This window comes from Notolepis coatsorum (assembly GCF_963971535.1).
Source record: "Notolepis coatsorum genome assembly, chromosome: 9".
Lineage (NCBI taxonomy): Eukaryota > Metazoa > Chordata > Actinopteri > Aulopiformes > Paralepididae > Notolepis > Notolepis coatsorum.
Genome location: NC_140173.1, coordinates 105,701,186 through 105,716,828, shown reverse-complemented (window position 1 = coordinate 105,716,828; position 15,643 = coordinate 105,701,186). Strand labels below are relative to the sequence as shown.

At 43.8% G+C, this 15,643-nt stretch overlaps 1 protein-coding gene across 1 annotated transcript in view; it reads right to left on the bottom strand.

The window, feature by feature from the left end:
- The window catches only part of LOC311234962 (uncharacterized protein), an 82,682-nt gene that overhangs the window by 24,821 nt on the left and 42,218 nt on the right, over window positions 1-15,643 (bottom strand). Inside the window, 5 exon segments of the mRNA XM_084322255.1 lie at window positions 1,238-1,287; window positions 1,289-1,342; window positions 2,024-2,141; window positions 3,718-3,800; window positions 6,901-7,025. Of these exon segments, the coding sequence (XP_084178381.1) occupies window positions 1,238-1,287; window positions 1,289-1,342; window positions 2,024-2,141; window positions 3,718-3,800; window positions 6,901-7,025 (430 nt within the window).

Genomic DNA, 15,643 nt, shown 5'->3' with positions numbered 1-15,643 from the left:
CAGCTCTAGAGAGAGAGAGATATCTCATACAGCTCTATATATATATAGAGAGAGATCTCATACAGCTATATATATATTATTAGAGGTGGGCATAGATACATTTTTTTATCTAGATTAATCTATCTGCAATCAGGATTTAATCTAGATTAAAATGGCAAAAAAAAAATGCCGAAGGCATCAAAATATGTGTGTTCTACCCAAATAATGACCAGAAGTAAGTCCTTACTTTTCTTTCCTCCTTATGTTTCTCAGGCCAGGTGGCCCATTACACCATGAGCCCATCTCCGTTTCGAAAATGCATTACAGACTGTTTGAAAAAGCTGTTTTGCTATGATAATTGGTAATGAAATATCAAATAATGTTCAATAAGATGTACTTGTGTTTAATAAGTGTTTTATTCAGAAGTTAACACAAATAAATAATATTACCAGTACAGTATCTAGCACACTCTCAGGAGCAAAACAGAAAGAAGCATTTCAAACTTGAACTATGTGACATGGCTTGACTCAATCAGTCCAATCTCTATTTCTCCTTCTTCCACCAGTCACTCATGCAGACCAGCTTGTTTATGTAGCGATGTCTACTTATAGTGCCTATAATATTTTTCCCGTTGGGTGCCAATGCAAATCAACTGCTCCAGTGGAGTTGCTCAGGGCCAATGGTGTCAACTGTGGTTGTACTGGGCAGCTCCCAGGTGTGAATGGAACTGTGTGAATGTGAAGCAGGGCGTTCCTGAAAAAGGAGCATCTGTGCTCAGCGAACCTACCCTGGTAAATAAAGTTAAAAAAAAGAAAGATGTAAAAAAAAATTGGCATTAATGCGTTAATTATACTATCGCGCAATAATAGTATCGCGTAATGCAGCACGTTAACGCCGTTAACGGCCCCAGCTCTAATTTATATATAGAGAGAGGAATATCTCATACATTTCTATAGAGGGGGAGAGAGAGAGAGAGAGAGAGAGAGAGAGAGATAGAGAAAGAGAGATCTCATACAGCTATATATATATAGAGAGAGAGAGAGGATATCTCATACAGCTCTATAGAAGGGAGAGAGGGGAGAGAGAGAGAGAGACAGGAATATCTACATACAGCTCTATAGAGAGAGAGAGAGAGAGAGAGAGAGAGAGAGAGAGAGAGAGAGAGAGAGAGAGAGAGAAATATTACATACAGCTCTATAGAGAGAGAGATGGGAGTGTGAGAGAGAGAAATGCATAAACTCCCCAGGATATATCTTACCTGGTGTGATGTTGAGTTCGTTGCCAATGGCCAGACTCCACACTCTGCTCTAACGTGGGAGGAAGACCCTGCCACCACAACTCTCTGACACGCCGTGTTGCCTTCCTACACACACACACACACACACACACACACACACACACACACACACACACACACACACACACACACACACACACACACACACACACACACACACACATTTTATCACTGGCAGATGTGTATAATTTTAATTAACTTCATGAATTGCATTAGTGGTGCTCTCACACAAAGATATGCACGTATAAAAATACAAAGTGAAACAGACATGCACATCTCTATTTACCATTTGCATACACATTACAATACAGCACATAAACATGTTAACACACACACACATAAATACTAACCGAAATACACCTCACCCACCCTGACAAAACCTTCACCAACACATATACACACACAAATACAGACATACTAACTAATAGGGATGGGAGAATAAATCAAAATTCAATATATCACAATATATCATGAAAAAACATAACGATACGTATCAGACAGAAACATTTATTTTATTCTGCTGTAGTAGAAACCACAAATTAGATTACTTTTACAAGCTCTACCGTCACCCATTACACAGTTTGTACAGCAGAGGGCGCAAGCACCATTTTGTATGCAATACATTTTATGCAACTTTACAATTCAATTCCTTCGAAAACTGTATAGTGAGTATTATGTAATGTATAGTGCATATCGTCCCATCCCTACTAGATAACTAAACCCCCCACTCCACTCAGGCAGGCTTACATGGTGTCCCAGTGTGGCAGAATGTCATTGTTCCAGATCACCATGGCATGAGCAATGCTCTCTTCCTGTCTGTGTCTCTCCTTCATCTGCCTCTTCTTCCTCTGGGCCTCCTTCAGCTCTGATACACACAGATAGAGAGAGGAGACACACACCTTATCAGCTCTGATACACACAGATAGAGAGAGGAGACACACCTTATCAGCTCTGATACACACTGACAGGCAGATATAGAGAGACACACCTTATCAACTCTGATACACACTGACAGGCAGATATACTTTGTGTGTATGCATTTCATTCTGTGCGTCCTCCTTTGATTTATCAAGATACTGTATAATTGTAAAACATATTATATGTCCATATAGTTATAATACATGTATCAGTGTTTCCCATTAATTACCTAGACTGTGGCGGGTAGTGTTTCTCAAAGTGTGGGGCGCGCCCCCCAAGGGGGGCGCAGAGGCATGACAGGGGGGGCCTTGAGGTAAAAAAATAAATATAAACACCCCTTCACCACCGAGTTTACCTACCTATTGAAAGAAAACTCGGGGTCAAAGAGCACGCCCAGGTTTTTAACGAAGGGCATGACTAGGGGAGACAGGTTACCCAGGCTGCTGGCAATGACACTGGTTTGGTTTGGAGGGCCGAAAAGGAGGATTTCACACTTTGATTGATTGAGCTGTAGCAAATTGTGTGCCATCCAGCATTTGATGTCGTCTAGGCAGGAACAAAGACTGTCGAGATTATTTATATTGTTGGGTTTCATGGGGATAGACCCGAGTGTCATCGGCATAAAAATGGAAAGAGATGTTGTGTTTTTTAATGATCAGACCAAGGGGCAGCATGTATAAGGAGAATAGGATAGGGCCAAGGATGGAGCCTTGTGGAACCCCGCAAGAGAGAGAGGCAGATGGGGAGGAGCAGTTTCCGATATTAACGGAGAAGCTTCTATCACTAAGGTAGGAGGTGAACCATGATAGGGCTGTGCCACTGACACCAACTGCCTGGTGAAGACGGTCAATGAGAATAGCATGGTCTATAGTGTCGAAAGCTGCACTGAGGTCTAAGAGCATAAGGACAGCACAGTCCCGGTTGTCGGTAGTGAGAAGCAGGTCATTGGTGACCTTAAGCAGGGCAGATTCTGTGCTGTGGTTGGCCCTGAAACCTGACTGAAATGTGTCCAGGATGTTGTTCAAGTGCAGGTAGGGAGACAGCTGGGAGAGAATAGCCTTTTCAAGGACCTTTGATAGGAATGAGAGCTTGGAGATTGGCCTGTGTAATTATTGAGCTGGGTGGAGTCTAGGTTGGTTTTTTTTCAGAAGGGGCTGGACCACTGCATGTTTGAAGCCCTAGAGGGGCCGAGGTTCACCCACCACAGTCTCACAAAATTGTGTGGGAAACACTGATGTATGCATATATAGATAGTACAGATGTATGTCCAAATACTGTAGACAGACAGATAGATAGAGGCAGGCATAGAGAGAGAAGTACTATTGTTTGTGAGATAAATAGGTGTGTGTGTGTACCTCCATTCTTGGCTCCTGCCACCATCTCCTCGTACTCCTGTATGTGTCTCAGTGTGTGTGTAGTGTGTGTCTCAGTGTGTGTACCTCTCCTCTTGGCTCCTGCCACCATCTCCTCGTACTCCTGTATGTGTCTCAGTGTGTGTGTAGTGTGTGTCTCAGTGTGTGTACCTCTCCTCTTGGCTCCTGCCACCATCTCCTCATACTCCTGTCTGTGTCTCAGCGCCTCCTCCTGGCACTTGGCTGGCAGGTTTCTGACAGAAACAGAAACAAAGCATGATTATGTCTCCACACCGTCTCCGAGTACAAAGAGCACTTAATACGGTTTTCTAGAGAAGCCTGTTTGGTAACATGGCCTGTGTGGTACTGAAGGTTTAATGTGGGTTTGGGAGGATTAAAGACTCACTTAGGAACACATAAAGAGACAGTACACAGTGACATTAAGGACCAAACAAAGTCGTATTCAGAAAGGCTATAATAGTGTTTACGATTGGGCTATAGACTTTGTAAAAAGGCAGCAATGATACTCATTCTCTCATTTTACACAGGGGAAAATATACACAATATACTCACATTGTCCTTCATAGTGTGAAAAACAAAACACTTGAAAATAATAATAATAATTACAAATAACAAAAGGGGGCATTCACGTCATTCTCGCACACAAGGTCCCTTCATCACGCATACACCAATCCTCCTGTTGTTCACGTCCATAACATTATCCCTCTGTCTGCACCACCTGACTCATCCACGTCAGGCCTGCTTCTTCGACTGTCAACCTTTAGACCATAATAAAAATAAATATTGCTTAGAGCTCAGGGTACTCCTATGGCCTATGAGAGTACAAGGACTCCCTGCTGGCTATACAGATACCATATTGACCCAATACTGGTTGAGGATAGCGTTTGGCAAATCATTTTTAAAACAGGAGTTGCCATAAACTACTAGGGCTATGGTGTGTAATCCAGGTAAAGTCCAAGACATACACTGAAAATAGATGACCTACCTGACTTATCTCAAACTCTGCCCTCTTTGCTTGATCCTCTGATCACAACTGTTGCTTCCCTCAGACAATCTTTGGAAGCAACGGTTGTGATTGGAGGATCAAGAAAAGAGGGTGGGGTTTGAGAGAAGTCAGGTAGGTCAACTTGAGGCTAATAAGATGAACCTGATTATAAGATGACCCCTCTTTTTCAAGACTCATCAAGAGCAAATCTTGTGTTTATAAAGAAAATTATTTCATTTGAAAATAATGATAATAAAACATTGTTTATTTTTACAATAGTCATCTTATATAAAAAGAAAAAACACATTGAATAAAACGATATGCTGTTGTTTTTAACATCTTTTGGTCAACATCTTTTCTCCGACTGTCTAAGGCGGTCTTTTTGGGCTTGTCATCTAACATGACACTCTGTAACATCATATTTATTGGCTGCTCGACAAGTTGTTTGATGACTCTGCTTCGTTGATCACCATGACCTTCAAATTGTAACTCCTCCTCTGTTGTTTGTTAACTTGCCCGACCTTTGAGCCACTCCGTTCGAGCTGGTTGCTGTGTCTCTCCATCTCTCCAGGCGCCTGTATGTGCGTGTTTTAGATTGTTTGCACCCGTCACTGCCGGCTGCGCACTTGCGCGTGTGTGTGTGTGTGTGAGAGAGAAGGAGAGGGAGATAGAGAAAAAGATGGTGGCTCGCTTCGGGAACACTCATCTGGCACAATCTGTTGTTGTGAACGTATGATGATACTTAACACACTCCCGGCCAACCATGGACATGTCCGTGTTTTGGCGCCATGCTGGGCCAACCACGGACATATCCGTGGCTAGGTTGTTTTGGCTTTTATTCCATTTTAATAACCTACTCAATGTCACCGAGCGGCACTGCAGAATTACCCTACTCTTGGAATTCGGAAAAGTGCATTACCGGCCAGATCCTCGTAGGGGCGCTGTCTCGATAATGCAGTGTTCCCTGTGGCAGAACGGTGTCTTTTTTTTTTTATCTTGAATGGAGTTTCCTGTTAGCCTGAATCTATGCGTGTAGCATGTAGCATGGAATACGTTTTGGGACGCGGAATTCAGTACGCAGTAAAGGAATATATCATCAGCCAATGGACATATCGATCTACCAGATGGCAATCGATAACTGGGAAATCGTTTTTGCAGTCCAACCGGCCCGCGGTAAGAGCTTTTTCACGTAAATTACACACTGATCAGGCCTTGTTATCATACCCAACCAGGCGATGAGCGAATGTGGCTACTGAGGCTAACGCTGTTATTGGTAATCAATAGGGATGCTCGATATTGGCTTTTTTACCGATACCGATATTCCGATATTGTCCAACTCTTAATTTCCGATACCGATATATGCAGGGTTTCCCCGTCCAAAAAACTGAATAATTTTAGGTAACTAATCATTTTCACTGGATATATATATAACAAATATTGTTATTGTTTTTTTTTTTTCAAACCGATACCGATATTTTCCAATATCACATTTTACTGCCGATATCGGCCGATAATATCGGTCGGCCGATAATATCGGACATCCCTAGTAATCAATAATCAGAAACGATGTCCCCCGCCCCGCCCTTTCATGCATTCATGGTGGACCATGATACAGACAATATGCATTTTGATTTTTAGCTCTAGCTTCTGTAGGGCCGAAACGCCATTCGATTTAACGTTATTAGCTATTAGCCCTGTATCTCGTTTTGCAGGAAATATACCAGACCAATCCCATATTCAAGACGCTATAAAATGGGAACGTATTGATGAAACAATTATTTCTTTAAGCCATTTTGAAGGGACGGTTTATAGTGTCAATTGACAATGAGAATGGACAGATAACAATAATATAAAGTATAGATTTAGCTCTACAAACAGCCTCACGCACAATGAAACCTTATTATGATATGCTGGCCTTATAGAGTGGGAACATCTAATACCCGTGGCCGTCAATGTGTTAAAAGTGTAGACCCCGAAAATAAGACGACGCCCCTTTTTTCGTCAAATAAACATATTCTGAGAAATTTTTTAAATGTGATGTGAATTCATGTTTAGTAAAATTATAATTTACTGCATCTTGGGGTGAAATGTTTTAAAGATGTTTAAAATGAATAACGAGTGTTTGCCATGATAACTAAAGGGGGGGGGGGCTTTCATAGTTTCAAGAGTCAAAGTGGAAATGCACTGTGATTGGCCCCCAAGGGAATAAGAGTGCTCTACCCCCCTGGTGCTGCCTCCTGCGATCACACTGGCCTCTCCTGAACTCTCAAAACTGCTGCTCCAAATGCATCCCGAGAGGCGTGGTGGTGGAGAAAGGCACCTTGGGAAATGTTCTGTGTGGTACTTACGGTGGCCTGTCCTCCAGTATAAGAGCTGTGGTTGATAGGGGCTCAAACTCCAGGTTCCTCCTCCTCCCTACAGACAGGGGGCGCTGTGAACACAAGGCGGCACCAGGCCCCTTCCCATGCTCCTCCTACAGAGAGAGATGGTAAACTTGGTGAACTCAGGGATTAACCAAAATAAGCAGGGAATATTAGAAGAAAAAAAGCAGAACTGGAAGCCCCGCAAATGAATGAGAGTTATTGGCCAAATAACAATTCATGAAATAAATCATAACCCTGAGACAGCCTTTCAACCAGAAACTATTCATCTAGTTAATCTGTGAATCAATAATAATGACATTTCTGCAACCTTTTATGCTGTGTCAGGGGTTCTGTCTGCCTGTGTATGAGAGATAGAGAGAGCGCAAGTGAGTGTAGGCGTCTGTGTGCGTGTCTGGGTTTTACCACCGGGCGTATATAAACCCAGATGACTAGCATAATCTCATTGATCACATGGGTCAGGCCTGAGTCATAAGGCTTATTCACATGGAAGTAATTCTACCTGGGAATATAAAGGTTATATGCCTCTGTGAAAACATAACCAATGTGAACGCACACACTTGAAAACACAAGACACTGGATCATTCTCAATACCATGAGGTCTCTATGGAGTGGCGCCCTGCCCCGCAAATAGGGCTACCCATACGAAAATGAACTGTCCGTGCTGAATGTCCTTCTCTCATGCACTGAGTCCAAGTTCAAGTTTCAAGTTTGTTTATTAGTTGTCATACAGAAGTACAGAATACTTTTATATAAAATGCTTCTTTCTGTTTTGCTCCAGAGATTGTGCTAGATAAAAATAGATAAGTATAACAAGTATAGTAAGTATAAAATAGAAGTCAAGTACGTAGACAAAAGTGTTCAATATATACAATGTACAATGCAGAGTAGAAGTACCGTAACTGAGTTACAATACAATATACTATATATACTATACAGTACAATGCAGAAATGGGATGAGGTACAATTTAGGTACAATTTACAGTAAGGTGTAATGAGGTATGGGTTGTAGTGCAAATTATTTGCCAATAAAGACACTTGAATCCTCAAGTATTAATAATGTGTGTGCGTGTGTCCAATTTGGACATGATGATTCAGTGTACGAGAGGAGGATATCCAGTTAGTGTCCAGTGTTGATGACACAGCTTTGTGCAAACCGTTGCATTTACAGTTTCATCCCAGATGAAAGGCAGATCTGTGAAGCCAAACACCCATTCTCCCTGAGATGGACTGTATGCTGTCAATGGACTAGTTGTACGGAGAGAGACACTACAGCATACAAAGACAGGAGGCCTATAGGACATCTAATGCTGATGATGCGTGCAGGGGGGACGCACCATGTCTATGTAAATACAAATGTACACACACACACACACAGACTGTTAATCAACTTCAGCTAGAGAGAAGTCTAAAGCTAGTGGGAGGCAGCGCTGTTGGAGAAAAATCACTGTGTCTCTGAATGAGTCTCCTCTTTGTTGTGTGTGTGTGTGTGTGTGTGTGTGTGTGTGTGTGTGTGTGTGTGTGTGTGTGTGTGTGTGTGTGTGTGTGTGTGTGTGTGTGTGTGTGTGTGTGTGTGTGTGTGTGTGTGTGTGTGTGTGTGTGTGTGTGTGTGTGTGTGTGTGTGTGTGTGTGTGTGTGTGTGTGTGTGTGTGTGTGTGTCCGCTGCTCATTCATAAAGCGGGTCAGCTATGGGACAAGGGAAGTGGAGGAGCAGAGCTGGTGTCTGAGTGAACACTTGTACTGCATGCTGATCAGTAAGGCTTGTTTCACATACACAGTGAATAAACACTTTGAAGACTCGCGGCATTAACCCTGTTAATATGTGTGCGTGGGTCCAGAGAGGCTAGAAGAGGAAGGAAGGGCTGCAGTGAAGAGGAGGAAATGACAGATGGGAGGGACCACTGTCAGCCATCTTCTTTACTGGGGAGAAAAACATTCACTGTTTCACATTCATTTCACTGTTAACATTGATTTGTATATATTTACTCTATTAACCCTTTCACCGCCGCAGGCCGCACTACCAAACGGTTAACCCTTTCACTGCCACAATCCAGAAGGTTAACCCTTTCACTGCCGCACAACAAATGGTTAACCCTTTCACTACCACACTACAGCAGGTTAACCCTTTCACTACAGACGGTTAACCTGTAATCTGTAGTGTGGTAGTGAAGGAGTTGACCTTCTGTAGTGTGGCAGTGAAAGGGTTAACTTGATGAGAACACTGTTTGTTGAATAGATTCTAAACTATCTATGGCCCTACATATGATCAAGCACCTTTAAAGCAGATTCCTTTTGAAGTGGAAGTAAAAAAAATTTAATAAAAAATAAAAACCTTGCAACCCCAATTTCACTGTTTGAGAGTGACAGCTCTATCTATCCACGTAGCTGGTTATTTGATTTGTTATATTACTATTAGTATTATTATTGCAACAGTGGCTCAGGAGAGCGGTCGTCTGGTAATTGGAAGGTTGCCGGTTCGATTCCTGCTCCTCCCGGGCAGTGTGTCGAAGTGTCCTTGAGCAAGACACTTAACCCCTCATTTCTCTCGATGAGCAGGTTGGCACCTTGTCGGTGTGTGAATGTGTGAGTGAATGGGTAAAATGTGAGAAATAAATATTGTAAAGCGCTTTGGATAAAAGCGCTATATAAATGTACCATTTACCACCTTTTATTTAATTGTATTCATTAATTTATTTAATATATATTACCTCAATGCAGTTTGCTTAATTGCTTCCCTATATGGAGGTGTAGTCTGACGTCACTTTAGTTTCCCGCGGGGTCCACCCGTATGGGGATTTATCATTGGGAAAATGTATTATCGGCTATTGTAATAATTCTGCCTCAATGAACATTGGCAAGCTTTCCATTTTTGCACAAAATGAGTTCCCTTCTATCACTAACATTATTGTTTAAGCATTTTTGGCTGAAATAAAATTTGTTATAAGGTTGTTTAATTTGTCCTTAACACATTGGGCGCTGGGCATTGTGCCCATCATTATACCCAGTCTGCCAGCGCTGTGAGCCTATGGAGATGTTTACCTTCTTTGCAGGGCTATACGTTTTTAAATATTATAGCTATATCTGCATTACTATGGCCCATTCAACATCGATGATCTATCGGTCCGGATGTGGGAACGTTATATTTTTTCATTCATACATTGTTGTGTTAATACCGTCTAAAATATAAGTATGTTTTTAAGCTTTTCTGCTGTAATTCCAAAAACGCTAGTTATAGGCCCTGACGCATATCATAGATTATAGTTTGGCGTTTCTTTCCTATACACGCTATATTAAAAAATTCAAATGTATATGATCGATATACATTATGCTTCATCATGTGTGAAGGAAAGGGGGGGGGGGGTCGTTTATAATTCCTTGATCTTCAGTAACGGCTTTATTTAGTATGGGTTGATATATTGATCAGACTGATTGCAAACAAAGCGATAGACAATCGGGCTGAAAAATAACGTTAGTGTCCTCTTACCGTTCGCCGATGAGACTGGAGGAAAAATATCCCAATTATTTGACGTCGATCTCCTATATCCATTTCCGGTTTGTATGGCGCAATAAACGCCGAAATCATATAGATTATTGCGTTTGGAAAGCGATCCAAATGCACTCGAGTGTTTGTCTGGACCCACGTAACAAGATATGACTGCCGGAGGAATTTCCTCGACGCACCGATCGCCACTTCCGGTTTAGCATGAGTGTAACTCGCCCGACCATTCACCAGGCGGCGGTATTGAGGCGTTGCAATCTCAGACAGGGTGCCGCTGCAGTCCGGAGGAAGGCTGGATGAATTATTAAAAAAAAATATATATATATTGATCCCAAAAACGATTTACGCCGTTGTTGGCGTGATTGGTGGAGGCGGGACCCTTACAAAAAACTGTTGTTGCTAATCATTGACACATGCTAGCCTGTAATAATCCGCCCCAGAAAAATCTACTTTGCATTTGATATATTTGCAAATATATGCCATCACAAACACCGGCATTTAAAGGGTTAGAATTATAAAATTAATATGTGGTGTTATGATCAGGGCTGAAGTTGAATAAAAGATTGTATTATTTTCAATCTGACATTACAAAAAAACTGAAAATCCATCAAAATCAGTGTTGTTGCTAATCATACATATGCTAGCCTGTTTTTTAACAATAATTTGTGATGCCATCACAAACACTGACATTTAAAGGGTACAAATAAAAAAATGCCTGCACCAGAATGCAGGAAATGAAGTCTTTGTAACAAGAAATGTCCTGGTGGGGGACCCCCAGACCCCCTGCTTAAAAAGTGGCCTGTGCCTGTGCGTGTGCGTTTGAACGTGTGCATGTTTCAACCATACATTTCCACCTATTAAAAAAATAAATAAAAAAAAAATTATACCTCCTATAATAGTGGGGGTTGCGGCTCTCTGACCCCGTTATTTTTGGGTCGCGGCCTGAAAAGTTTGGGAACCCCTGGCCTAATACACGCCATGGCCATTGACAGTTGCGCTGATAGCAAGCCAACTAGTTATCAGTGAAATCTAACATACCTAAATACCTAATCTAAAATAAGTTCAAGTTTCTTTATTAGTTTTCATACAGAAATACACAATACTTTGCATGAAACGCTTCTTTAACATTATTATTAACATTATCTGATCTGATCTTTTTTGCAGCCTGGATTAATGTAAATAGTTAATGTAAATGTAAATAGCGTATTTTTGTACATAGCATTGCCAACACGTTGCATTAAGCTAACATTAACGTTAACTTTACCCATAGCTAACTTTACCTTTACCTTTGGTAACAGGGCATTATGGGCTAGAACACATAGTAGCATACTACAAAAACCTAGGGGTCCTCAAAGACGACTTCAAACTGGAAATGGTAACAACAGATGAGGTACTGAAAAAACTGAGTGCCCTCCAACCTAACAAGGCCACTGGCCATGACAACATCCCCTCCAAATTCCTCAGAGACTCAGCAGCCGCCATCAGCCCAGTCATCACACACATAATAAACCTCTCCATAAAACAGGGACACGTACCCAAAGACTTCAAAATTGCAAGAGTAACCCCCCTGCACAAAAATGGGAGCAAACTACAGGCAACTACCGGCCTGTTTCTATTCTTACCTCCATCTGGAAAGTCATGGAAAAACCTTTATACAAGTCAAGTCAAGAGTTTTATTTGTCACGGCATACAAGTATACAATGAAATGCGGGTGGTCTTGCCCGCAACGATGTGCAAATACAGTGGGTACAAAATATAATAGAATCCGATACAAAAACATTGTGCAATAACAGGTAACAGGTAACATGGTGTGACATCAAAATCGGTATCTGTACATAGTTATTTACAGAGCATATAGGACATGCTAGGTAGCTTTGGTAGTGCAATACACTGTTACTGTTGCTACTACTGATTTAAAGTGGCCTTTCCTTTTGGCAATAAATGTGAGTGTGTGCGCATGAGTGTGTGCCCGCTCATGTTAAAGTGTTAAGTGGCTGCTAGTGTGTGAGCGTGCACAGCGTGCGTGTCGTGTGTGTGCTCGTGTGTGCTTATGTGTGGATAGTTCAGTGTTCTGTGGTACTCAATGTTCATTGTTCAGGACTCTGATGGCCTGGGGGAAGAAGCTAAGCCTAAGCCTCTCTGTCCTAGTAGCTGGGGTTCGCAGGCGTCTGCCTGACCTCAGAAGCTGAAACAGGCTGTTATTGGGGTGGTGGGGGTCTTTCATTATTCTGCAGGCTCTGGATTTGCACCTCTTGTTGTATAGAACCTGCAGGGGAGGTAGTGCAATACCTGTGGTACGCTCGGCTGAGCGCACCACTCTCTGTAGGGCCTTCTTGTCCTGTGCCGTGCTGTTTCCATACCAGGCAGTGATGTTTCCGGTCAGGATGCTCTCTACCAAGGACTGGAGTATCTTCCCCGATACTCGGAACTTCCTTAACTGTCTCAGGTGGTAGAGGCGCTGTTTCGCCTTCTTTACTACTGTGTCTATGTGTGTTGACCATGTCAGATCCTCTGAGATGTGGACCCCCAGGTACTTAAAGCTGCTCACCCTGTCCACGGTAGCCCCGTTAATCATCAGTGGTGTGTGCGTCTCCTGCTGTCCTCTCCTATAATCCACGATCAGCTCTTTGGTTTTACCAATGTTCAGGAGCAGGCTATTGTCCTGGCACCAGCGTTCCAGTACCTCAACCTCCTCCAGGTAGGCCTTCTCGTCGTTGTCCGAAATCAGCCCCACCACCACCGTGTCGTCTGCGAACTTCACTATGGAGTTGGAGCTGAACTTGGCCACACAATCGTGTGTGTAGAGTGAGTACAGCAGGGGGCTCAGAACACAGCCCTGGGGGGACCCGATGCTCAGGGTGATGGTGTTGGAGGTCTGACCCCCCACCCTGACCGCCTGGGGTCTTTCGCTCAGAAAGTCCAGTACCCAGGCGCTCAGGGCGGAGCTCAGACCTAGCTCGATCAGCTTGTCCACCAGTCTGGTGGGGACTATGGTGTTGAACGCTGAGCTGTAGTCAATGAACAACAGTCTCACATAGCCCCCCTTCTGACGGTCAAGGTGAGAGAGGGTGCTGTGCAGTACCTGGGAGACCGCGTCGTCGGTGGACCTGTTTGTCCTGTATGCAAATTGCATAGGGTCCATATCACTGGGGAGGGAGACACAAATGTGGTCCTTGACCAGCCTCTCGAAACATTTCATGACCACAGAGGTGAGTGCCACCGGTCTGTAGTCATTTGGACATGTTGGGGAGGGTTTCTTCGGTACAGGGATGATGGTAGTGATGCACGATATATCGGCCGCCGATATAATATCGGCCGATATGGCCGTTTTTTTACACATCGGTATCGGTCCGATATCAAGATAGGACCAATATTTATATAAAAAAAAAATTATCTTTTTTTTCTTCTTTTTACATGTTTTGGCCTTAAATAGTTTCAAAATATCAGTCATTTCTGACTGAAAATAAGTTACAAAAGTAAAAAAAATTATGCGTTTTGGAAAATAGCTCTTTATTTGATTATCATAAAAAAGTGTTTTCTATACAGAGATATCGACATCGGTAAATATCGGTATCGGCCAGAACAGCAATATTAATATCGGTTATCGGTATCGGCCACAATTGAAGCAGGCAGGGACCACTGACTCCGCCAGGGATTGATTAAATATGGCGGTGAACACCGGGGCCAGCTGGTTGGCACAGGACTTGAGTATGCGTCCTGTTATACCATCTGGTCCAGCAGCCTTCCTGGTGTTCACCTGCATAAATGCTCTTCTCACACTGTGTTCCGACAACGAGAGAGCGTCCCCGCCCCCCCGCGGTTAGCCTCCCCCCCCTCCACAACAGCCGGCGCGCCAGTGACGTCACTAGCCAGAGAGCCAGCAGCGCCACTGTCTGCACCAAACCGAGCGTAGAAGGTGTTGAGCTTGTCCGCGAGGGAGGCGTCGTCGCTCCCCATTGAGGGGCCGCTGACTTTATAGTCAGTTATTGTCTTCAGTCCCTGCCATAATCCTCTTGTGTCGTTTTGTGCCATTTGTGTCTCCAGTTTGTCAGCATATTATGTCCTCTTAGCAAGTTTAACAGCCTTGCGTAGAGTATAGACTGAAGCCTTATACTCCTCCATGTTTCCTGACTCTCTACCCAGGTTGTAGGCGGTGGTGCGAGAGTTCAGAGCTGTTCTAATAGTACTGTCCACCCACGGTTTCTGGTTTGGGAAAACCCGCACCATTTTCGTGAGGACAATACCATCAGCTATTGTTGTTATGTAGCTCACCACTGTGTCTGCGAGCTCGCTGACGTCACTGGCGCTTCCTTGGAACATATCCCAATCCGTGTCTGCTAACACGTCCTGGAGCATGGCCTCTGATTCGTCGGTCCACTTCTTTGTCTCACGTGACACGACGGCGTCACGTGATCTTTGTTGATATGCGGGAAATAGCAAGATGGAGTCGTGGTCACTCGAGCTTGAGGACCCCGTTAATGGCGGAGCGGCTACTGCCTTGTAGCCGGCTCTGAGCGGGGAATAACAGTGGTCGAGTGTGTTCCTCCCTCTGGTGGAGCAGGCGATGTGCTGAAAAAAGGACAGCATCACTTTCTTCAGGTTTGCCTGGTTGAAATCGCCAGCCACTACCATCGCTGCGTCCGGATGTTTGATCTGGTGTCTGTTGAGGTGATCATGTAGTTCTCCCAGCGCTTTGCCCGTATTCGCCTGTGGGGGAATATATACGGCGGTCATGATGACCGCGGTGAACTCCCTGGGGAGGTGGAACGGACGGCACAGGATAGAAAGGTGTTCCATGTCCGGGGAACACGATCTTGAGAGAACATGCACCCCTTCGGGATTAACCCAGGAATTGTTCGTGAGGAGGCAGACCCCGCCGCCGATGCTCTTTCCTGAGGCAGCCGTTCGATCTGCACGTAATACGGTGAAGGCGTCCGAGGGAGAGACGCTTTTGTCCGGAGTCGCCAACGTGAGCCATGTTTCCGTGAGACACATGATGTTGATGTCTCTCATCTCCCGTTGGAACCAGACCCTCGCCCTTAGGTCATCCATCCTACCCTCCAACGAACGGGCATTCGCCAGAAAGATGGATGGAATTGCTGGGCGGTAAGCAGCTCTTTTTAGTCTCAGCCTAATACCTCCACGTCTCCCTCTGTGCCTTTTCCTGCCGTACCCTTTGTTCTTTTCCTTGCCGCCGTTCTCCCGTCTGAT